Genomic DNA, 25715 nt, shown 5'->3' on the forward strand with positions numbered 1-25715 from the left:
GATTCCATTCATATCTCATTTATATTAGGATTAACGATTTGCCATATTTAATCATCTAATTGGCAACTCATTATTAACATCAACAATTATATATTAAATGTCTTATTCCTAATAGGTATAATTAATTACTGCTATTTTCATTAACTATTAAAAGACTCATCGTCATATAATTAATTTGTGTTTTGAAAAAGTTTACAATGGCATTTGAAATGAAGTTTAATTTCAAAATAGGAAATTTAATTTACAAAAATTTAAAACTAATTTAAAGGATATATACAAATTTGTTTGATTGGATATCAAATTAAAAAAATTATTTTATAAAATATCTAAATATTTCCTTAAAAAAATATAATTTCATAATTTATTTTTAAATATTCAAATTTGAAACCTTTCAAATTGAAAAAGAGAAATACTTTTTAAAGGAAAAATCAAATACATTAAAACTTGATACGTGTAATGAGTTTCCCCTTTTCCCACTTCCCTCCCAAATACTCCGTTTGTTTGCTTTGAAAATCTTTTAGGCCTACAAAATCAAACTATGAAGTTTTTTTAAAAAATAGTAAAAAGATGGAATGAGGAAGGGTTTAGGGCAAAGAAGAAATAGTTTGGTTTGCTCAGATCTCAAAAATAGAGACGAAAGAAGAACGAATGGAAGACGATGAGAAAACGGAGGGGTCATTCCCTGCGGTTCGAGTTGATGAAGTGAGACGATGAAAGATCTGGAAGATTCTCAGCAACCAGATCGAGCAAACCTTGCCCGATTGGCGCGACAAGTTTCTGTCTTGGAGTTCTTGGAGCTCGAGATTGACAAGTTAAACGTTTTCTTTGTTGAGAAGGAAGAAGAATATATCATCACATGGAAGGTAAACTAACGTTTTCTTTTCTAAAACCTAAATCCCTAAATTTCTAATTTTTCTGGTTTTCTTTTTCACGAGCTCCGTTGCAATTTCGATTCCTTCTTCACGAGTTCTGATTTCTTCTTCTTCAAGCATGTTTGTGGCAATCACATGCCTTTGCAGTTCTCTGGTCACGGTATCTTCTCTCTCTTTTTCTCAAGCTTTCGATTTTCAATTCTCTGCATTGTTCATCGTTTTCTTTCATTGGATTATTTCGTGGCATTAGGAGTTCAGTGTTGGATTTGATACTTGGAATTTCTGGTTTTCTTTCTTATTAACTCTAGTAGTAGATTTTCAAAGTTCTGTGATTTTTGTGTTTAACTGTGACATAACCGCAAATTTGGATGGTTTAAGCTGCTTTAAGTTTTGTTTGTTTGTTTTTGTCATGGTAGGTTTGATGCCAGACAATGTACGTTTACATCTCATAATAAAGTTTTTGAATTGTTAATGGTGTACAATTTATAATCTGACTCATCTTGCCCTTTTAATGTTTATTCGAGGGATTGTAGCTAGCTATGTCAATGACCTCAACATTTATTTCTTGGTTGCTCACTAGTCTCTTGGCATAGCAAGAAACAAAATAGTGTGGCATTGTCCACGGCCGAAGCGGAATATGTGGCGGCCGGTAGTTGTTGTGCACAAATCATATGGATGAAACAACAACTAAAAGACTTTGGGGTTGATCTTGATCACATCCCCATTAGGTGTGATAACACTAGTGCCATCAATATCACCAAAAATCCCATTATGCACTCATGGACTAAACATATTGATATTATGCATCATTTTATTCGAGATCATGTGCAAAACGGTGATTGTATTTTAGAATTTGTAGAATCTTCAAAACAATTGGCCGATATTTTTACCAAACCTCTCCCAAAAGAAGTGTTTTACAATTTGCAAAGAGAAATTGGTTTGATTGATCCATCATATTTGTAATCATGCATGGATTGCTTCTTAACTTGCAAACCATACCTTAATTATTGCTTTGGTCTTGCTCTTTTCATAACTCATAGCCCAATATACCTGTTATATATGCCTCTTAACCTTTTTGTTATGAAGTATATGCCATATGACATGTTTGATTGAATTCAGTGTGCCTTTTCTGGTTATTTTCGTATCTGTCTGGAAATATCCGGATATTCAAAATTGAATATCCGAATATCAATATTCGGATATGATATCTGGATATCAATATCCAGATACCATAACCACATATCCATATCCGGATACGATATCCGGATATTGGATATCCGGATATTGTGATGCACTTATCCGGATATTTGTCGCGCTGGAGGTTTTTAAAGACAGGTGTCCACTCATTTTCCTTCGTTCTAATTTTTTAAAAACCTAAACGTTCCGCTCTCTCTGCTCTGAAGCCTCAAGACCACCGTGCCTTTCCTCGTGCCTCTCTGTTCTCCTATATACACTGTGACTCTCTCTCCTATCCTTGTTCCATCCTCTGCTGGAGTCTCTGTCATCTGCATCATCCACCAAGTCGCAGGCCTTCCTCGGTGATAAAGCTTCGATTCTCGCCATGGCTGACGATGGTGCACGAGAACGCCGCTCCAAGAGGAGGGCTGACACTCATGCCTCTTCCTCTGCCCCTGCTGCCTCTGCCCCCGTTGACCATTCGGGCTTCGAGTATCTCTTCGATGGGAATCCCGAAGAGACCTGTACATTCATTGAGAGGTTCTCCACACGCCCTATTCTGGAGCCGAAGTACTTGGACACTGCATTTTTAGCGGCTCAGGGGTTTGATATCTGCCAGACTCTTGACTCCGTCAACTTACTCCAGTTTGCTGCCCTACAGTGCTCTTACTCCGAAGTTCTTGTTAGAACATTCTACAAGAACATCTTGTACTCTAATGGCACTTTACGGTCTCACGTAAAGGGTGTCGACATTACCGTCACACCTGATGACTGGGAGGAGCTAGTTGGCTATACCTTTCAGATGGATGATGCTGCTGACGATGATTTTATGACTGATGATGAGCCGCTCACCTTTGATGGGATTCACTTCTCCGACTTTCAGTCCTACGATCGTAAGGAATTTTTGGCTTCCATCCTTCGTCCCCGGACTGCACAGATGAACTTGGTCCGATTCTCAGCCAAGAAGCTGACTATCTCTGCTCGCTGTAAGAACCTGCACCGTTAATTAAGGTATTTAATTAATAAATTATGCAAAATTAGGAAATGATTCCATAATTGACCCTAGTAATTATTAAGAGGCTTTAATAATCATGGTAAGTGATTAAGAATGCTGAAAGTCGCTTTTCGGAAGAAAAGTGCAGATACCGGTTCTGCTAGTCGGTATAAATTCGTAACGAAAAAGTATCCCGGAAAATTAATGTAAGTGCATGATAATTACTAGAATAATATGTAGGACTTGTAAAACGAGTTTCAAGTCCAAATAATGAGAACTGGTGCTAGAAATCGGTACTGGCTCTGAAAAGCGCGTACCGGAAAGGTGCTCAGAAAATTATAGTAAAAATATGATAATTCTTGAAAAAATGTATAGTTTCAGAATCCAAATTTTGGGATTAAAATGCTAAGCGTAGCAATTAAAGTTAATATTGTGTGTTTTTATGAGTTTTGGCTATATATACCCTTTTGTAAGGGCACAAAGCCCTAGAAAACTGATTTGTTGCGTGGCTTTTCTTGGAGGCTGACCAGAAATAGTGTTCTTAGGCTTCCTTCTCCATTTTTTGATCAAGTAATCACCTTTGATGCTTGTTCTTCCATTTAAACACTTGGCGAGGGTGAGGGTTGGCCTTGGGACTGCATTGCTGGCCTTTTTCTGAGTTAGAGAACCTGTGTGAGGGAGTTTGAACTGATGAGTTTTGTGGTTGAAGAGTGGGAGTCTCATTCTTGGCATTTTGATCTTCAAAGTGTCACCTTTGTGAAGAAAAACCTACTCTTTATGGTGTCATTTTCGTGCATCATGTTGAGTCAACTTTGAGTGGCTGTTGTGAGCTCCAAGAGCATCTTCCTCCTCTATTTTTGAGTTGTGGTATGATCACCAACCTTTAACTTGAGTTTTAATGCTTAAAAATGGAAGCTTGATGCATGTTAAGGCTAAAATATGATAACTTGTTGTTGGGTAATGCTTAACACACCTAGAAATGCATGTTTAGGTGTTTAAAATCGGTAAAAATCCAACCTTTGAAGGATATCTTCACGAAATGCAGTTGCTGCATTCTGTCGTGAAATATCCGGATATGGGTTTTTAGGATATCTGGATATTGGATATCCGGATATGGGAATCTGTATATCCGAATATTACATATCCGGATATGGACAGTGAGATATCCGGATATTGCATATCCGTATATGGTCCCGTGGAATATCCGGATATTTTGGGATTTCACAGAACAGTAGCTGTGTTCTGTGTACAGTAGGCTAGTGGGGGTTTGTGGATCCTAGATTGATGAAGTTGAACTTCTGTAATTAATGGACTAAGTCAGAATCTTGTGTTTAAGGGCTTGTGACTTTGTTGGAAGCCTTAAGACGTAAATCGTTAAAGGAGAACGTAGTCTTTATGTTAATGCTTTTAAGTTATGTATATTGATACACTTGCTGGTCCTAAATCAGATTGTGATCTGCTGTGTGTTGGACTTGAGCTGTGAGGACTCTTGGCATTGGATAGTGAGCTTGCAAGGTAAGCTTTCGTGTCCTCGGTTTAGCCATGTTGTGGTTCCACATGTCCCATGGGGATATGGTATATGCATGTTGTGTTACATGCTTTTGATGTTTTGGAAATGCTGTTGAGCTATTGTATGTTAGTGCCTTGTTGATATGCATGGAGGTGTTCCACCTATATGGTAAGCCTGAGTATATAGAACATACAAGATGGTGAGGCTGTGGGTGAGGTGCAAGCGGTGTTCCTTGTACTACATGTAGGGAATAGACGTATTCCTACATTTCTCTGGCCAGTAGATAGTGATAAACACACATGCCATAGATATCTGTTGCACTACATAGTTTTGGAACTTATAATGATATAAATGTTTTTAGAACTTATATTGCACATGTAAGTGAGCTTGGGGGTGGAAGATCCTTGAGGACCCCTTGTCTTACTGAGATTTCTTGTTTAGAGATCTCACCCCACGTTTGGGGAATGCTTATTTCAGGGTCAGGTAATGTTGAGACCTCGGGCGGCAGGAGGCCGGAGCTGAGTTAGATTGCTGTTATATTATGCTGCCATGATTGGATGCTGAATATGCATGTTGCTTATATGCTTATAGCTTTAGTTTATGTTTATAGAGTTTTATGTTGAGACTGGTTGTTTACTATGTTTATTTGGTGAGCATGGGGATTGTCCATGACACATAGTATTGTTATGTCTTGAGTCTTTGGAGTTGTAATAATGTATCAGGATATTGTCCGGATTACGAGATGTAATGCCGTGATTTAGATACACACTTTATTTATATATTGAGGTATTTCAGTAGATGTCTTATTGCAATTTACATACAGGCGATATTTTATTAAATTGATTAAGTAATTAAGATGGTAATTGATAATGACGTCATAATTGAAAAGAAAAAGAATATTCCGCATTTTTTTTAATTAAGCACCGCTTAATACGATGTAATGTTAATATTCCGAGTATACACGGGGTGTTACACTCGCATCCTGCTGTATGTGATATCTCACATCATTCTCCCTAGGCATTCAAATCATGTCATTGTTCAGGAGAATGATCTTTTTACTATATGGGCCATTGGTACTCAGCTCCCCATTGACTGGCGCCACACCTTCTGCTGTCAGATGAAGGATGCCTCTTATGGTTCCACTGCACATCTGCCATACCCTATGCTCATTCAGCGTATTATGGAGCTTAAGGGTGTGCCCATGGATGGTGAAGTAAAAGAGAAGCTCAGGTCCGCTCACAACTGCTTTGGAGAAAAGCTGCTGATCAAGACGAACTTCGTTTACTTGCATGGTCAGTGGAAATGGGATGATGAGGCCACATATGGAGATGCCTCAGCTGATGACATGGAGGAGGACTTGCACACTCCGCAGGCTGCTGATAGGCCAGTAGATCCACCTTCTACTGCTGCGACTCGCCTTCCTCCACTGCCTCCTCCACACACCACGTCTCGAGGCTACACTTCTCACGACATCATGCTTTACCTTTAGCAGCAAGAAGCTACTCATATTGCATTCCGTGAGGATGTCTCTTCTCGTCTCACTCGCATCGAGACCTCCCTTTGTCTTCACTCTCCTGTCAGTGATGCTGGCGGCTCTCGTGGTGATCCTGCTGAGGGAGATGAGGATGATGAGGCCACTGCTTCAGATGCGGACACTTCCAGTGCTGACGACGACTCTTAGTCTAGGATTACTTATTGTCATTTTGTTTCGTAGCTAGACTACGCCTTTTTGGACGCTTGTACTCCTTTTGATTGATATTATGTTTGAGTACTACGCGTATCTACTTGATGTATGTACCGCTTTTTGCTTAATGATATGCATCGTATTTTCTTTGAAATTTCATTACACTATCTTCTTACTTGCATACTCCTTTCACTATGGGATTACTTCTTTTTGATTTTGCCAAAGGGGGAGAAACATATACTAAATTGCGAAATATTCAATTACTCAAGTTGCAAGGTAAATAGGGGGAGATATTGAAAATTAATAATAACCTATGCCATGTACTAAGGGGGAGTACTATATTTCAATTGAATGAATTTATGCAACACTAACTCTCTTTCTCAATTTAAAGTTTGTCATCATCAAAAAGGGGGAGATTGATGAATCAAAGTGATGATGTGGATACAACGTATACTTGATGATTCCACGACAACATGGTTTTGATGATAACAAAGAGGAATGATTCAAAGACGAAGCAATATCCAAAAAGCAAATGTGAAAGCATGCACCAAGTCTCAAGCATCAATCCAAGTCCAGAATCTCAAATGGTATACTTATTTAGGACTTAGGATAAATATGTAATGATGTATAGATACAAAGCATTACATGAGCTCAAGGTCATTCATCAATCATATATTTTAAAAGCATGCATCCTTAAAAGAAAAGTCAAGACAAATGATTTCATATGTACAATATTGGTTTGGAAGAAGTACCTATGTGATACAAACTTTTCTAGATAATTTCCATAACAAATAACATGCATTACACGTCATAAAAATCATTTGGAAAGAGTAGAAACTCAGAACTCGTACAAAAAGGCTGCTGCTATGAAATATCCGGATATTCCACTTTGAATATCCGGATATCCGATATCCAATATCTGGATATGGAACCAAGAATATCCGGATATGTGCCCGATAAATATCCAGATATGTACGGATTACAACGGCTAGAAACGGCTAATTTTCATAGGAGGTGTCATTATAAATACTCACATCAGCTGGGATGAACAGTACACGACCCTAGATCATTTATTGAAGCTTTATTACTCTAGCTAGCCTTTTATTGCTCATTAATTACTTACTTTGATCATTGCATACACTTGAGCTCATCTTTCCTTTGAAGTTATACATCTCTTAGTTCTTCAATTTGTTCAATCTGTACTTTGAGAGTACTTAGCCACTTCTAATCACCTCAATCTTATTTCTTGATTTGAGAGGGGAGTGAACCCTATACTTGAAAGGTTATCAAATTCCTAAGTAAATTTGGAGTGAAAAATTGTGAGGCATCAAGAGCCCAAAGTCTTGAAAGGTTGTAGAGGTTTGTCAAGCACCCTCAAGCTTGACATTTAGTGAAAAGAATTGATCGAGCGGCTTCAGTCTGGACGTAGGTCACGGTGGTGGTGACCGAACCAGGATACATCTAGTTTGCAATTTCTCTAACCTTTACCTCTTTACTTTATTATTGAAATTGCATCTTTAGATTGTCTTTATTCATTCGCTTGCTTACTTTGTTAATCTCTACACTTGCTCTCACACTTAGATTTTTTCTTATTAAATCACTTTATTGAAGAAATAGTATTTAAAATTTCAAAGGAGGCACTTTGCGAAAAGATTTTGTAAAACTCAATTCACCCCCCCCTCTTGAGTATTGAAGCCACTTGTCCAACACATTTCGTTGTAAACGGTTAAGAATTTTCAACGGAATTTAATTCCGTTGAAATTTTCGACTGAGTTATAGATAAATTTCGTTGCAAACTGAGATGGAACATTTCGACAGAATTATTTTTCGTTGAAATTATAGACGGAATTATAGTTAAATTCCGTCGAAAATTGTGACGGAATTTTTCAACGAAAATTAATTTCGTCAAAAATTTCAATGGAATTTTTGTTAATTTCTGTTGCAAATTGAGACAGAATTTTTTGACATGTATATTTTTCCGTTGAAATTTTCAACGAAATTTATTATTTTAATATTTTTCCATGACTTTATTTATTGACGGAAAAGTAAGGCTTCCAACGGAATACATTCCGTTGAAGTTTTCAATGGAAAAAAATTTCGTTGTAAATATCAACGGAAAAAAAATTCTGTTGCCTTTCGACGAAGGGTTATCCAACAGCAGAATTCCGTTGAAAATTCCGTCGAAAAATGATTTTTCAACAGAATTTTCATAATTTCCAACGGAAAAATTCCGTTGAAAATATTAACATTTCTAGTAGTGAGTTTTTCATCTAACCAACATCCAACATCAAATACTCATGATTTAACTTCATCATATTCAACCTTAAACCATAGAAAAACTAAGATCATATCTCAATATTCAGCCATTAGAACTCAAGTATATTGCCTTAAATAGCTTCCAAGACAACTAGAGATTGTTCTTCACGCTTCAAACCATAAAAAATATCATATTTTTACTCCAAAACAACATATAGTTTGAACAAAGGAGAGGAAGAAAACTCACTAAACTCAGACTCTCTTGAAGAACTAAGGGTATGGTTATGATCACAAGAGTACAAGCTTAAAGTTTTGTGTAGAAATCTTTTTTTTTTTTGTAAATAAAGAGGGGCTAAGCCCCAGAAACAGAAAGAAATTACAAATCAGAAACTAACAAGCTAGACATATTTCTAGCATCAGCAACTATAAGTTCCATCAACTGAGGAGGAGGATCTTTAAAAATCTTGAAATGGAGATTATTAGTCTGCCCAGCTTTAGCTAACCAATGAGCACATTTGTTGTTTTCTCTCTTGGTATGAACAAGATGAATAGTCCAATCTGCTTTTAACCATAATCTCAATCTGCTAGTGACTTGAGAGTCCCTAGGATCTTCATGCTGCTCCTTTAACATCTGGATGGCTTGGCTAGAATCACATTCTAGCTCTATTCTTTTTAATCCTGTTCCCCAAAGCAGTTCCAAACCTTTCAGTAATCCCCATAATTCTGCATCAAGAGGATTGCAGGAACCTAAATTACAATAGAAGCTTCCCAAAAAGGATCCATTGTGTATAACTCTCAAGATTCATGCTTGCTCTTCTTGCTCTCATAGGTTCGGCCATACATAGAAGAAAGAAAGAGAAGAAGGTGTGGAGACTAAGACAAAAAGAGAGACAACCGACTTGTACATCAAGAAAATGACAAGGTAACTTAGGAGTTTTCCTTTATCTTTGACTTTATCAAGTTATGTTGAATCCAATTGGTTGTCAATTATGCGTACTTTGCCTAATTTATTTAATTTTCTCTAATCATAATCAGATCAATCTAAGATCACTTTGAGTCTATAAAATTGGCCAAACTATTTAATTAAACCATCAAAATTAAGTTTAGGCCAAATTTTGTCTAATTATAAAATGGTCCCTAAACTTTCACATATTTATACTTTGACCCATAAACTTTTCAAATAATATCATTTGAATCCTAACTGACTTGTCTTACATGAATTGTATCCTCATGCTTCTTATCATGTCATTCACAAGATTTACTCGTCAAAAGCTTACTTATCTCTAAATTTGCAAAATCTAATAATCAACTTCATAATCATCTTAAATCATCAAGACTTACTAGTGATCAGAGTCATTAGAAGTTCGATTCGAGGTGAGTCCCGAGATTAAGATTTTAGTTAATGCTAATAATAGTCATTTTATTATTATTTTTATACAAGTAAAAATTAAACACATAACTTAGTATAAACTACCCAAACCTACCAAACCTAATGGCTTAGTCATTTTATTATTTATGAATATTCTAATTTGTAAATTTTCTACGAACATTAATTAGTAGCAGTTAGTTTCCATAATGCACTTTTTCATCGGTAGTGGTTTTATATTGTTTGTTTAACCTTGTTGGTGCATCACGAATATTAATTCATGCGGATTTTTTTAAATTTCTTGGTATGAAATGGTATAGCTCATATCCTCGGTATCAATATATAAGAAAGAAAACGGGAAGGAAAATAGCTTAACACAAAAACTACATAGGTATCCATGACTTGCCAATTTTAAATGTACTATATATTATAGTTTTATGACTTATGTGCCGTAACTTTGAAGAGTTGCCAAAATAAACTAGATCTCGTGTGTACCACAAAGTAACAAGTTGTTTTTTTAGAAGAAATTTGTAGAGTTTTTAATAAAAAAAATTGTAAAGAACCAATTCAACCCAAAAGTTTAAGGGTGGATAATGCAAGAAAAAGGGAAAGCGATGAGAATCGAACCCCTGACACCGAGAAAGAACTATTTCAACCCAAAACTTTAAGGGGTTGGGAGAAAGATTTTTTAATGATTTATATTATTCTCTAACTTTTATCTTTAACACATCCCCTTACAAGCTTGAAGTGTGGACATTGCACAAGCCTAATTTTTAGTTTACCTTGTACTTATTTTAATTTCACTCGAAAGTGAGAAACGGTAAGGATCGAACTCGTGACATTGTGGTGAATGATGCTCTGATACCATGTAAAAAACTAATTTAATCTAAAAGCTTGAATTGTTGGGTGATGGTTTTTTTAATGATTTTATATATCTCTAACATGTCCCTCACAAGAGAAAGTGGGAGGCGGTGAGAATCAAACCTAGGACACGAGACTCTGATACTATATAAAGAACTAATTCAACCCAAAAACTTAAATTGTTGGCTGAAAACCTCTTTAATAATTTATATTATACTCTAACAGAATTCTTTATTTCTTCTTTGCGATTTAAAATTGATAATTTTAATTTTTCAATGCATATATGGGACGATATTTTATTCAGAAACAAAATTTACGGTCACAATTAATATGCCATATCTTACCTTCAATCTGAAAAATAAACAAAGCAATTTGGAAATTCATGAATTGTAACGAGCACAAGTTAGATTAGACACCTTGCTAATTACCAGGGAAAATAACCAATAATGCAATGCAAAATAACAAACTAATTCAGAGTATTAATGTATGGTAAAACAAATGAAAATAAAAATTTCACATACTCCACTTTCTGTCTTTCTCTGTCGTAATAGCTGAATCATCCAAATAAAACTCCCTCAGTCGAAGCATAGCCCTTCATGAAAAAAGGTATGAAACAGATCCATCGCATGCTTATTCAAAACAAGTCCCACTTCAACACCACTCTTCCCATCCTTGCTCTCAGCTATGCCAATGTTTAAACCTCTATCGAGTGATGTTATCTCCACCTTAGCAGGCCTTCCCCAACCAAAGTCTGTCTCATAAACTCCAAACCGTGTTGACCCTGAAACTCCAATTATTTCAACTCCCTCACTTAACATAGACAAAAGTCTCAGAGACAATGTCTCAGCTCCATCAAGAGCTCTCTTATCCAACATTTTTAATTTACTGTAAATCTTCTCGGCAACAATGACCACCCCATCTTCTTTTATAAAGTCATCTTGCTGTGTATCCACTATATGAGAAGATACACAATTGCCAACATAGTTCTCAGGGATTGGAGGCTCTAACCGAGCCCTGCAATCCATAGAAAATGCAAAAGCAAATTTCTGTTTATCCCTTTTGGTTTCTTGAACAGCTTTAGCAATGCAGACAGAAACAAAAGCACAGGTAAGAACAAAAGTTGACAAAGTAGTTGGCTTTGAAGAAGCCATTGATTGTTCTCCTTCCACCATATGCCACTTGGATAACACCCTTTTCTTTATATTCTCCAAATCTCCACGTGTAAGCTCGAACGTGCCTCGAACTGAATTCTCCACAAGTGGTCGAAATGCATTTGACAAAATCTTCAAGCTTCGCTCGTTACTGGTATCATCAGTAGGGTCCAATATGGGTGACATTACTTTCCAATTGTTTATGAACAAAAAGTCAAGGCCATTTGGATCTTTGATGACTTCCCTGTCAAAGAAGGGCTCTAACCCTCGCACCAAAGATGGTGATTCTTCACCTGATTTACATAGAGAAGCCCAGGCCGTGGTGAACATAGTTGAAGATTTTCCATCAAGAACAGCATGGTGGGTGCTGATGCCGATGCAAAATCCACTGTTTGGAAACAGAGTTATCTGTAGGGAGATAACAGATGCAAGAGAATCTGATGATTCCAAATGGGGTACAAAAGAACGAGATTCTATGGCTTCACGGGGTGAATTGTCCAATACAAGATTGAAATCTGCATCATACTCTGCCAGGACCAAGGAAACACCATCACCAGGGTTATATTGGATGAAGGGTTTCTGGGAATCAGAAGGCCAAACGATGTTACCAGCTAAAGGGAGGAAGTGTTGGAGGATAAGAGAGAGTGAGGTTTTGAGCTTTGGAACCACTTTTTCATAGAAAAAGGATGGGTTTGAATGAGGAAGAGGAAGGGAGTAGAAGAAGATGCGCTCAACTGGATAGTACCTTAGGCGAAGGAGGTCAAAGAAGGTGAGAGGGAGAGACAAGTTGGTTGAAGATGAAGGAGCAACAAAACAGTGTTGATGAATTTTGATAGAATTGTTGGGAGAAGCCATGTGGATGAGACAGAGGAAATGCTTGGTTGCAGATTTGTGTGAACCACTGTGAGGGGTAGCTAGATTTTTATGTCCGACATATTGCGTGATTTAAGTTAATTATTATTACTGCATAAGCCTTATTATTTACCACTTCAAAGTTTTATGATCTCTTACAATTTATTCTTACTTTTTCGTTATTAATTTTCGTCAATTTTTTTTATAAATAATTTGTCAATTTAATAATTATAATTTATTAAAATTAATAAATAAATATAATCTAATAAATCATAACGGTTAGAGAATTAACAGAAATCATTGGTAAAAAATAAATTATAAAAAATTGTAAGAAAAAAATTGTAAAAAGTAACGCTCGTTATTATTTATCGGTTTATTCAAAACTTAAGTTCTTTGTTCTGCATAAGCACAATGGCTTTTGACTTATTTTATTTTATTTTGAAATAATTGGCTTTGACTTATTTAAAGTACTCATTATTATGCGCATCATTAAATAGATTTGAATCCTCTCATATATAAAAGTGATCATGTTATTTGATTACAATAATATGATAAGAGAAAAAAAAATGTATGATTTTAATGATTTTTAAATGAATGATTGTGATCAAATAATATGATTACATGACCATTTTTTTATATGAAAGGATCTAAATCTCTTGTAGATATATCTTTTGGTTAAAATTTCTTTCCACCCACCATAAAAAAATGTTTTGGAAATCGAAAATACTTTTCTTATGTTACATAAGAGAAATATTATTTCCTACACTCATTAATAAACCTTTGATTTATCATGTTTTTAGGCTAAATTATATGAAAAATATATCATATATTGCATGAAATTCAAGGTTTTACAGCATATAAACCATGAGATAGGAATTTGAACTAATATTTTAATTTTCTTTGTATTTCAAAGATAAATCCATAATATTTTAATTTTCTTTGCTAAGAAGTGATAAAGAAATCGTAACAAAGAGTTGCAGCTGAAATGAGACTTTTTCAAATACGGGTCAAGGCTCGGGGTTTGCAATCCCTTTTATTATGGGTTCAAATTTCAAATATTATTTCATTGAAATGAGACTTTTTCAAAGGCTAAATTTGGAAATCGATTATTTATATATTAATATTTTTACCCAACTTTATGGGGACAAGGATCAATATATTATTATTTTGATAAAAATATTACTCAAATGCCATGTTCCTCGACCTTTTTACGGAAATTTCACGTTAGAAGTTCGGTGTTAGGTTCAGCAATTTTGTAAAGAAATAAAAGAGGTAAATATGTATTATTTATATTTTTAAATTAAAAATCTCTAATATACTATAATATTTTTGTATCCATTTTTAATTTTTATTATATTAATTTAATAAAATATTGATCAATTTTTTTATAATATATATTAAAATTTTAGACATGAGTACCTGTGAGAGTGTTGAAAGGTGCTATATAGATCACAACCACAGTGCTGAAAGAATGAGCTGAATCGATTACCAAAAAAAAAAAAAGCTGAATTACTTGTCTGACATTGCATTGGTGAAAATTCCACTCTCTCTCGTACCCTCACATTAGACTCGAAAACTTCGGGTTCTCTCTCAAGACTGCAGTAGCATCATGATTCAGCAGATCCTCATAATTTGGTCCCTGCACACAAAAAACAGATTAGAATCTAAAAATTATTAACAGAATTACTTTAAATTATTTTGAAACACAATATAACTTTTTACTTAATAAATTAGGCTGATCGATCCGTGTATACTTAATTGTTTATATAATTATTTGACTTGCTACAATCACTCCGTAAAGAAAGAAAGAAATGCTAATAAGATAATTTACAATTTTTAATATGTATTATTATTGGGTTACTTATGCTAAAATTACTAAATAACTTGAATTCATTTTCAGTTTGTGATACTAGAACAAGATCTCATCTAATGATTAAAAAAAAAAAGTGTCTTGGATCCCGTGTTCAATTTCATTTTATGTTCAACATTTGTGTCTGGCATGGATTGACAAGTTAGAACGGCATGAACACGCACAACCTTTAGGCTACAAGTTAATTAATAGCCATAGTTTAATATTAGAGCTTGAGAGGATTCTGAAACTTTATATTAAGCGAAGCAAATTCTGAAACAGCACAAAGCACAAAAATAAAAAATCAAGTGCAATTATGGCTACAATCAAAGGCCGTAAAGCAAATGAGATCTTCCAAGGTCAAGCTCTCTTGTATAGACACATGTATGCCTTCTTAGACTCTATGTGTCTTAAATGGACCGTTGAGCTAGCCATACCAGACATAATCCACAACCATGGTCAACCCATAACTCTTCCTGAGTTGTTGTCAATTTTGCAAGTTCCACCAACTAAAGTTTGTGGCGTGCAGCGTCTCATGCGCTACTTGACTCACAATGGAATCTTTGAGATAGTAAAAATCCATGACAAGTACAACCAAGAAGAGAAGGAAGCATATGCTCTCACTGTTGCATCAGAGCTACTTGTCAAAGGCACTGACCATTGTTTAGCTCCAATGGTTGAGTGTATTCTTGACCCAACTCTGTCAAGTTCAGCCCATCAGTTGAAGAAATGGATTTATGAGGAAGATCTCACACTATTTGATGTCTCCTTGGGGTCTGGATTTTGGGACTTTCTTGATAAAAACCCTGCATATAATAGTTCCTTCAATGAGGCAATGGCTAGTGATTCTCGAATTTTAAACTTGGCATTAAGAGATTACAATTTGGTCTTTGAGGGGCTGGAATTTATTGTGGACGTAGGAGGTGGAACTGGAACCACAGCCAAGCTTATCTCTGAGACATTTCCATATTTGAAGTTCATAGTGTTTGACCGTCCACAGGTTGTAGAGAATTTGCCCGGAAGCAACAATTTGACTTATGTTGGTGGGGACATGTTCCAATCTATTCCTAAGGCTGATGCAGTTCTACTCAAGGTATGTGTATGCAAACTAAAATCTAGGGCCTTTTTGCCCGTTAACTTGAAAAGGGAAATATTTTCCCTGATTCAAAAATCAAATATTTTACCAAAATAATACAAAATAATACAGTGAAACATATATGGGGATGTGTGTATTCAATTTGCGCGTGGGGATGTATGCATTCAATTTGCGTATAGAGATGATATCCGATTTGTATGTATGAGAATGTGCGCTTTCAAGTTGCGTATAAGGTAATGTGCAATTTGCAATGAAGATTTTGTTTTACACAAATTATACATCACTTTATGTGCGACACACACTCTATGCATATTGTTTTAGCAAAATATTTGACTTTTAAATCATGTTGGAAAATATTTCCCTATTGATATTATTATAGTCAAATGGCCAAAATATAGTCTTCAACTTGTTAATTTACCGAAAATTTATGTATTTCATGCCACATTAAGTACCAAAAAAAAATATTTCTAATCTTGTTTTTTTTTTTTCCTTTTCCTCCAGTGGATTTTACATAATTGGACTGATAACGATTGCAGAAAGATATTGGAAAAATGTAAAGAAGCTATTTCAAATGATGGCAAAAGAGGAAAAGTAATTCTCATAGATATTGTGATAAATGAAAAGCGAGATGAACATGAAATTACTCAAACAAAGCTTCTTATGGATGTAGCGATGGCGTGTCTTAATGGAAAAGAGAGAACTGAAGAAGAATGGAAGAAACTCTTCATGGAAGCAGGCTTCCAAGACTACAAAATATCTCCTTTGACCGGATATTTGTCTGTTATTGAGGTCTATCCTTAAACATTATTGTTGTGATCCATTTAATAGTTTACATGTTATAAACTAAATAAAGTTGTAATATGTATTTTGATAAAGGCATTGGTCATTTTGGTCTAAAAGAATATTTTGTGGTTCCTCTGAACTTGGTGATTTTCTTCTTAATACATGCATAGCTTCTAAAGCTGAAGTAGCCCGAGGTAGGGTCATTTGTCTTTTACAGTACATGCGGTCAAGTTTGAGTATTTGCTTTGTATTCATCTCGCTTTTCTGGTTTTGTTGTACAATGGCCAGAGTCAGTTATTGGAAAAGAAATTTTAGTTTTTTCGTTCCCCTTTATTACCTTGATCACTAGATGATTAACACTCCTGAAGCATTATTGCTAGTTTTGCCTCATATAATTTTAATTTGCCTGAGTAGGCTGCACAATTGATATTAACCAGGCTTACAAACCCGATAAATATAAGTAGAAAACTTTCCTTTTATGTTTGGATAAAGGAAATAAAATAAAACTCATGCAATTACGGACTCCTAAATGTTGTTGATTTTCATCTAGACACTGATGGAGCTCAGCTCATGTTGTAGAAGTTCATTTACGGACTCCTAAATGTGCATGATGATCATCAAGTTCAAAAAGAACGAAAGCACCACATGATATGAGTCTATAACTTGTTAAAAGAGAACGAATGGGAAAAATGAAATGAATAATGTATCCTATTGCATGAATGGAATTTACTAATTAAACATGTCCAAAGTACACAAGGGCGGACCTACATGGGGGGCGTGCATGGGCGGCCTCCCCCTCTAAAATCTGAAAAAAATGTCTACATTCTCCAAAAAAACACATAGTATATTTCATTTTTAATAATTGGTGGGTTACTTTAGCAAAACTAGTATTGTGTGCCCTTTGGATCTGAAATTAGTTGCATTGATTTTATCTTGTTGATGATCGGTATAGTCTTTTTTGTTCAAAGCTTTCAACTTCACTTTCTGAGTCTCCTTCTTTTGCTTCATTTGATACCCAAAATCTGTTAGCATAAGAAAGAAGCTTGATACCCATTTTCCTGTTGTGAGTATTTTCACTTTCTCTTTGTAAAGTTTTGATCTTTTTGTAGTTTCATGCTGTTCGAATGCTCAAAAACCAACAGAAATTGAAAGAAAAAAAATGGGTATAAAATAATTATAGTTTGCAATAATTTTTGGAATTTATTTGTTTAGCTTTATGGTGCTTGATAACTGAAGTAGTGATGTGGGCATTATGGAACTTTATGACGTTAGTTTTAGGTGCTCGCCTAATTTGGGTTCTACGAGCTTCCCCCTCTTTTTGGATTTATTTTAGTTATGTAATTATATTTGTTATTAAAATTATTTAATGAGTGCATCTCTTGAGACCGCTGTACATGTTTTTTGGTTTAAGATTGTGATCTTACTTTTCATTGTTGACATGGCACATGGCAATGAAGTAATTTATGTTAAATTCGTCAATTTAGTATCCTTGTTAAATTATATTTTATTTAAAATTCTATAAGTTGGATTTGTTAAATTTTCGCCCCCTTCATATCATTTTTTGGGTCCGCCACTGAAAGTACAGCATTTACTAAGTAAACATGTCCAAATTACAGCAATTCTTTACATCCAACAGTACAAAATTTAGTTTGAATTCGTTGCTGTATTATTCAAAAAATTACAGCATTTACTAATTAAACATGTCCAAATTACAGCAATTCTTTACTCCAACGGTACAAAATTTATCAACAATAGACGTCCTAGCAAGATCCCCCTAATTAATTTGGTTTGGGAAAGGATCCGTTTACAAATTTTTTTTACAAATTACACTAAGTATGACCGGTAGGGGTGCTAAACGAGCCAGGGGCCTTTGGCTCGGCTCGTGAAGGCCTGAGCTTTTATGTCTAAAATTGATTGTTGGAACCAGACTTGGACTTGTATAAAGCTTGTTTGATAAAAAGGCCTCAGGCTCCAATTTAAAAGTTCGGCCTTAGGGCTTCTCATCGTCATATTCAGGATAACATTATTGTGGTCCAAGAGTTAGTGCATTCAATGAGGAAGATGAGAGGTAAAAGGTGTTTTATGGCAATCAAAATTGATTTGGATAAAGCTTATGATCGCCTCAATTGGAATTTCCTCAGAAATATTTTAATGGAGATTCAAATTCCTGGGCATCTTTCTGAGTTAATCATGACTGTTGTTTCCTCCCCTAAAACTAGCATTTTATGGAATGGGAACATAACGGATGAATTTCAGCCTAGTAGAGGGGTTCGTCAGGGGGATCCAATATCCCCGTATTTGTTTGTATTAGCTATGGAGAAGCTATCCCATATTATTCAAACTGCAGTAGATGGTAATTTGTGGCATCCTATCAAAGCAGGTAAAGGGGGTCCAAAAATTTCTCATTTACTATTTGATGATGATTTAATGCTCTTTTTAGAAGCTAGTGAGGATCAGATGCATATACTTCTCCGCTGTTTGAACGTTCTTCGTGAAATTTTTGGCCAAAAAGTTAGTGATCAGAAAAGATTATTCAGATCAGTGGTTTTAAGAGAGTGACAAATATCGGCAAGTATCTTGGAGCTTTGATTCAGCATGGTAGGGTCACTAAATCCACCTTTGCTAGTGTAGTAGATAGAGCAAAAGGAAGATTGACTAGTTGGCAAGCTAAAACTCTGTCTCAAGCAGGTAGAATTGTTTTAACTCAATCTGTTCTTTCTACTTTACCTTACTATCATATGTAGTATGGTATGATACCGAAGGCTATCTGTATTGAATTGGAGAAACTTCATAGGGCTTTCATTTGGGGGGACTCAGTTGATAAAAAACACATGCATCTTATTGGATGGGATGCTATATCAAGACCAAAGAACCAAGGTGGTTTGGGTATTAAGAAGCTTACAGTGATGAATAAGGCGTTTATTGGGAAAATTGTTTGGAATTTTCTTAATAATCATGATTGTCTATGGGTTAAGGTGTTGCAAGCCAAGTATGGAAGTGTGTTCAATAGGCAGAATGCTTTCATTAGGAGGCCTGGTAACTCGAACCTTTGGAAAGCCATGTGTGATATTTGGCACAAGTTACATACTAGACTGATCTGGGACATAGGTGATGGTTCAACAATTAAATTCTGGGTGGATAAATGGGTGGATCATGATAGCAGTTTAGCTAGCAAGGCTCTCATCCCTCTCTCGGATTCAGATAATGAGAAGACAATTAAGGACTATGTTACTGTAGATGGGATGTGGGATTATGGAGCCCTTTCAAATATGCTTCCGAATAGTCTCATTCAAACTATCAGAAGTATTCTTCCACCTCAAGGGGATGGAGGAGCTGATAGTTTTAGATGGAACATTAAAAATTCTAATGAGATGGTTGTTAAGCATTTGTATAATGCGCTCCTTAATTATGATGGTGAGGAGGATATTGAGCATGGCATCTGGTCTATGATTTGGAAGCTGAAAGTTCCTAATCGTTTTTTTGTTATTTTATGGAAAATTGCTCATCACCGATTGCCAACTAGCTAGAAGTTTGTTGGCCAAAAGAGAATTGACTTTTCCAACTTGTCCGCTGTGCCATTTACATAAAGAAACCATATTACATATGGCTAGAGACTGCAGTAAAATAAATCGGGTGTGGAAAGATCTAATTAGCCCTGTTTTTTATTCTTTATTTTTTAATGCAGATCTAAATTCCTGGTTGTTGTTGAATTTGAAGAACGATGTAATAATGGAGAGAAATGAGCAATGGCCTACGCTTTTTGCTGTTACGGTGGCATGTGCTTGGAGATGGAGGAATGAAGTAGCCCATGGTGAGGAGGATAATTGTTTGGCTTATAAGAGTCAAACAATTATTCAGCAGGTGCATGATATCTCTTATGTTTGGAATCATTCTACGATTGGAAGGACTGTAAAAAGACCGTTTCATATCCCTGTTGTTTGGCAACCCCCTGATACCGGTTGGATTAAAATTAACACAGATGGAGCATCCAAATTTCATGCTGGCGATGCTGCTTGTGGAGGTATTTTGAGGGATGAGATCGGTAGGTGTCTCCAAGGATTTTCCTATCACATAGGTAAGTGTTCAGCCTTTGTGGCTGAACTTTGGAGAATTCTTAAAGGGCTTGAATTGGCTTGGAATGGAGGTTGGCGGCGTTGTTTATTAGAAAGTGATGCTTGCTCAGTAATCACTTTGCTCTCCAAGAGTGGAGATGCAGCTCGAGAGTCTCGTTTGGTGACTCACATTCGAGCATGTTACATAAGGATTGGGAGGTGCGACTGGTTCATGTTTTTAGAGAAAGCAATAGTTGTGCGGACTCGCTGTCTAAGTATCTGTTAGATCACCATTTAGATAATAATTATAGAATTTTTAATTCCCCGCCCCCTGGGATTTTGCCGCAGTATTTGGCTGATTTTTCGTTGGTCTGTAATTTTCGTAGAGTTCTTCTGAATTAGTTTGTTTCGTCTGGGGTTTTTTGCCCCCGCCCCCCTTCCCATTTACCAAAAAAGAAGAAGAGAATTTTAGTGTAGTCATGACCTTGACTGGAATACAGCCAATTCGATGAATATTTTTTTGGGTTTAGCGAGCGCTTTTTTAAATCACATAAGCTTGTGTTTTTTTAGTAATTTTAACTATCTATTTCTAGGAATGAATAATTATAATATTAAAATTATATTATTTTTTTGTTCTCTTTAGAAATTATCTGTTTACGTGAAAATAAAAAAGTACAATTTTAATTATGCATTTTTAGTGAATGCATAATTAAAAAATACTAAAAAAAAAATATAAGCTTGTATTTAAAGGACATCCCCCTATTTTTTTCCCGCACAACGATTTCATGAAAATTAGTCATGCAAAATGTGTATTTTACTTTTCCACGTAGGTGTAGTTATTAAATATTAATCTTAATTGATCTACTCCTATCTGATAATATTTTGTCTTTTCATAGTTACATAAAAGTAGGATTATAAAAATTGTTCCAAATCGTATAACTCATTTATTAACGGAATTACTTTAAATTATTTTGAAACACATTATAACTTTTTACTTAATAAATTAGGCTGATCGATCCGTGTATACTTAATTGTTTATATAATTATTTGACTTGCTACAATCACTCCGTAAAGAAAGAAAGAAATGCTAATAAGATAATTTACAATTTTTAATATGTATTATTATTGGGTTACTTATGCTAAAATTACTAAATAACTTGAATTCATTTTCAGTTTGTGATACTAGAACAAGATCTCATCTAATGATTAAAAAAAAAAAGTGTCTTGGATCCCGTGTTCAATTTCATTTTATGTTCAACATTTGTGTCTGGCATGGATTGACAAGTTAGAACGGCATGAACACGCACAACCTTTAGGCTACAAGTTAATTAATAGCCATAGTTTAATATTAGAGCTTGAGAGGATTCTGAAACTTTATATTAAGCGAAGCAAATTCTGAAACAGCACAAAGCACAAAAATAAAAAATCAAGTGCAATTATGGCTACAATCAAAGGCCGTAAAGCAAATGAGATCTTCCAAGGTCAAGCTCTCTTGTATAGACACATGTATGCCTTCTTAGACTCTATGTGTCTTAAATGGACCGTTGAGCTAGCCATACCAGACATAATCCACAACCATGGTCAACCCATAACTCTTCCTGAGTTGTTGTCAATTTTGCAAGTTCCACCAACTAAAGTTTGTGGCGTGCAGCGTCTCATGCGCTACTTGACTCACAATGGAATCTTTGAGATAGTAAAAATCCATGACAAGTACAACCAAGAAGAGAAGGAAGCATATGCTCACTGTTGCATCAGAGCTACTTGTCAAAGGCACTGACCATTGTTTAGCTCCAATGGTTGAGTGTATTCTTGACCCAACTCTGTCAAGTTCAGCCCATCAGTTGAAGAAATGGGTTTATGAGGAAGATCTCACACTATTTGATGTCTCCTTGGGGTCTGGATTTTGGGACTTTCTTGATAAAAACCCTGCATATAATAGTTCCTTCAATGAGGCAATGGCTAGTGATTCTCGAATTTTAAACTTGGCATTAAGAGATTGCAATTTGGTCTTTGAGGGGCTGGAATTTATTGTGGATGTAGGAGGTGGAACTGGAACCACAGCCAAGCTTATCTCTGAGACATTTCCATATTTGAAGTTCATAGTGTTTGACCGTCCACAGGTTGTAGAGAATTTGTCCAGAAGCAACAATTTGACTTATGTTGGTGGGGACATGTTCCAATCTATTCCTAAGGCTGATGCAGTTATACTCAAGGTATGTGTATGCAAACTAAAATCTAGGGCTTTTTTGCCCGTGAAAATGGAAAAATTTTACTCGCTGATTCAAAAATCAAATATTTTGTCAAAATAATGCAGTGAAACATATATAGAGATATGTGCATACAATTTGCGTGTGGGGGTGTGTGCATTCAATTTGCGTGTAGGGATGATATCCAATTTGTATGTATAAGAATGTGCATTTCAAGTTGCGCATAAGGTGATGCGCAATTTGCAGCGGAGATTATTTTTTGTACAAATTATACATCACTTTATGTGCAATTTGAAGGCACACACTTTATGCATATTATTTTAGCAAAATATTTGGCTTTTGAATCATGTAAGAAAATATTTCTCTTTTGATATTATTATAGTGAAATGGCCAAAATATAGTCATCAACTTGTTAATTTACCGAAAATTTATGTATTTCATGCCACGAGTTAAAAAGAAAATTTCTAATCTTGTTTTTTTTTTTTTTTTTCCTTTTCCTTCAGTGGATTCTACATAATTGGACTGATAACGATTGCAGAAAGATATTGGAAAAATGTAAAGAAGCTATTTCAAATGATGGCAAAAGAGGAAAAGTAATTCTCATAGATATTGTGATAAATGAAAAGCGAGACGAACATGAAATTACTCAAACAAAGCTTCTTATGGATGTAGCGATGGCGGGTTTTAATGGAAAAGAGAGAACTGAAGAAGAATGGAAGAAACTCTTCATGGAAGCAGGCTTCCAAGACTACAAAATATCTCCTTTGACCGGATATTTGTCTGTTATTGAGGTCTATCCTTAAACATTATTGTTGTGATCCATTTAATAGTTTATATTTTATAAACTAGGGTTTTATTAATCTCATTTTAAATTAGATAAGTTATCTCATGTCATATATAGGCTCCACTATCTAAAAAATAAAATAAAAAGGTGGCACAATTATCGAAGAGTGTGTAGGAGAGAAAGTTACCACATGTAACATAAGAGTACTTTTTCCTATAAACTAAATAAAGTTGTAATATGTATTTTGATAGTTTGAGTCATGACATTGGTCATTTTGGTCTGTATAAAAGAATATTTTGTGGTTCCTCTGACCTTGGTGATTTTCTTGTTAATACATGCATAGCTTCTAAAGCTGAAGTAGCCTGAGGTATAGGGTCATTTGTCTTTTACAATACATGCGGTCAAGTTTGACTAGTTGCTTTGTATTCATCTCGCTTTTCTGGTTTTGTTGTACAATGGCCAGAGTCAGTTATTGGAAAAAAAATTTAGTTTTTTCCTTCCCCATTATTATTACCTTGATCCACTAGATGATTAACACTCCTGAAGCATTATTGCTAGTTTTGCCTCATATAAATTTAATTTGCCTGAGTAGGCTTCACAATTGATATAAACCAGGCTTACAAACCCGATAAATATAAGTAGAAAACTTTCCTTTTATGTTTGGATAAAGGAAATAAAATAAAACTCATGCAATTACAACTTTGTCTATCTGACTCAAATTTCTTAAAAAATAAAAAAATACCTTACTAATTTAACGAAATTGCAGTAAAAATCGAGAAATATTATTATTATTATTGTTACTGAAAAAAAGATTAGATGAAAAGAATGTATGCCCCTTATAAAATTAGAAAAGACCAGTAATACCAATGAAAATTTAAAAATCAAATGAAGTTACGATTAACATGATCGAAAGCATCATTGACAAATATTATTTTTTATAAGATGTAATGTGAAACAGTAGAGTTGCCAAGCCCAAATAGCTGACCCAATTTTAGTTGGGGCATAACTTTTGATCCGATAGGATATTTAAGTACTATTATATGTGATATGCCAATGAATGCACAGGAAAACTTTGTAACAACACATGGAAAAGTAGGATGGTGGATCTAAATTTTTTTTAAGGACAGGTGAGTCTCATTTTTTATGTGGCTGCTGCGTCAGAAAAAGTGGTGCGGTAAAAAAAAAGCACTCTATATTTTCACAATTTATGTGATTTTATATATAAAAATATGGAAAAAGTTATAGTTATTTTTTTTTTCTCTTACTACTTGTTATTACTAAATCTTAATATTTGATTTCTGTCAATCTAATGGTTATAATTTATTGGATCACATTTATTAATTAATTATTAATTCTAATAAATTATAACCGTTAGATTGACGAAAATCAACGGTTAAGATTTAGTAGTAACAAGTAGTAAGAAAAAAAGGTAATAACTATAATCTCTCTCTATTCACAATTTATGTGATTATAGGTTTTGCGGTCATAGTCCTGGAAATTAATAATTGTGTGATTATAGGTTTTGCGGTCATAGTCCCGGAAATTAATACCTCATCGCTCACCAAGTTATCAATACCTCATTACTTAACAATCTTATCTATGTATAATTGGGCATATTGAGCTATTGCAAACGTGGTTTTATTTTATCAACTTGTTAACTATTAGGGGTGGCAATTCGTGTTCATGGGTCGAGTTCAGGTCAACCTGGGTCTGACACGAACACGAATAGGCTCAACCCGAACACGACCTATTGATTAAACGGGTCGACACGATACAACCCGAATTTGAGCACAACCTGTTTTTACACGACACGACCCGACCCAAGTAAACACAAAATGATATTAATTCAAATCATATTAAGATCTAATTCCAATCAAAATAAGGTCTTAATATAAATATAAAAAAAAAAATAAGGTCTTAATATTGAATGTTGAGTAACTATTTTGAGAATCATGATCATCTAATTCCAATCAAAATGAATTAGCAGTGACATACATATTATAATAAAAATCAGTTTCAAGTTTTTCAAAAAAAAAAATTGAATTAGAAGTGATATACACATTATAATATAAATAAGAAATTTATATAACAAATAAAACCCAAGTAACTAATAACGTATTTTTATTTATTTATTTTTTTTTTAAAAAATTGATGCAGACTATAATTGGTTCACCTATCAATCAGAAAATTTGTCTTCTTTAATTATTTTTCATTTTTTTAAT

The 25715-nt window shown here is 34.8% G+C and overlaps 2 protein-coding genes and 1 pseudogene across 2 annotated transcripts in view; 2 read left to right on the forward strand and 1 right to left on the reverse strand.

Annotated features, from left to right (window-relative positions):
- Positions 1 to 12779, reverse strand: part of LOC133309182 (malonyl-CoA:anthocyanidin 5-O-glucoside-6''-O-malonyltransferase-like) — a 38249-nt gene extending 25470 nt beyond the window's left edge. Inside the window, exons 1-2 of the mRNA XM_061509917.1 lie at positions 12065 to 12779; positions 11335 to 11794 (exon numbers count right to left, since the gene is read on the reverse strand). Coding sequence (XP_061365901.1) covers positions 11335 to 11794; positions 12065 to 12725 — 1121 coding nt within the window. The 5' untranslated portion in view covers positions 12726 to 12779. The remainder of the gene's footprint in view (positions 1 to 11334; positions 11795 to 12064) is intronic.
- A 2108-nt stretch (positions 12780 to 14887) lies between these two features.
- On the forward strand, positions 14888 to 16468 carry LOC133309266 (isoflavone 7-O-methyltransferase-like). The gene is made up of 2 exons (XM_061510021.1): positions 14888 to 15664; positions 16169 to 16468. Exons 1-2 carry the CDS (start codon positions 14888 to 14890, stop codon positions 16466 to 16468), a joined length of 1077 nt encoding a protein of 358 aa, XP_061366005.1.
- Positions 16469 to 21940: 5472 nt separating this feature from the next.
- Positions 21941 to 23512, forward strand: LOC133309267 (isoflavone 7-O-methyltransferase-like; annotated as a pseudogene).
- The last annotated feature ends 2203 nt before the right edge of the window (positions 23513 to 25715 follow it).

Source organism: Gastrolobium bilobum, unplaced genomic scaffold (genome assembly GCF_033153095.1).
Source record: "Gastrolobium bilobum isolate Gb01-03AN ecotype WA unplaced genomic scaffold, APGP_CSIRO_Gbil_v1 utg7600, whole genome shotgun sequence".
Lineage (NCBI taxonomy): Eukaryota > Viridiplantae > Streptophyta > Magnoliopsida > Fabales > Fabaceae > Gastrolobium > Gastrolobium bilobum.

Excerpts from the sequence above, each read along its gene's own strand:
- LOC133309266 (XM_061510021.1), top strand. The coding sequence starts at position 14,888 with ATGGCTACAATCAAAGGCCGTAAAGCAAATGAGATCTTCCAAGGTCAA. Across the intron at positions 15,665-16,168 it reads CTGATGCAGTTCTACTCAAG|TGGATTTTACATAATTGGAC; the intron begins GTATGTGTATGC and ends CTTTTCCTCCAG.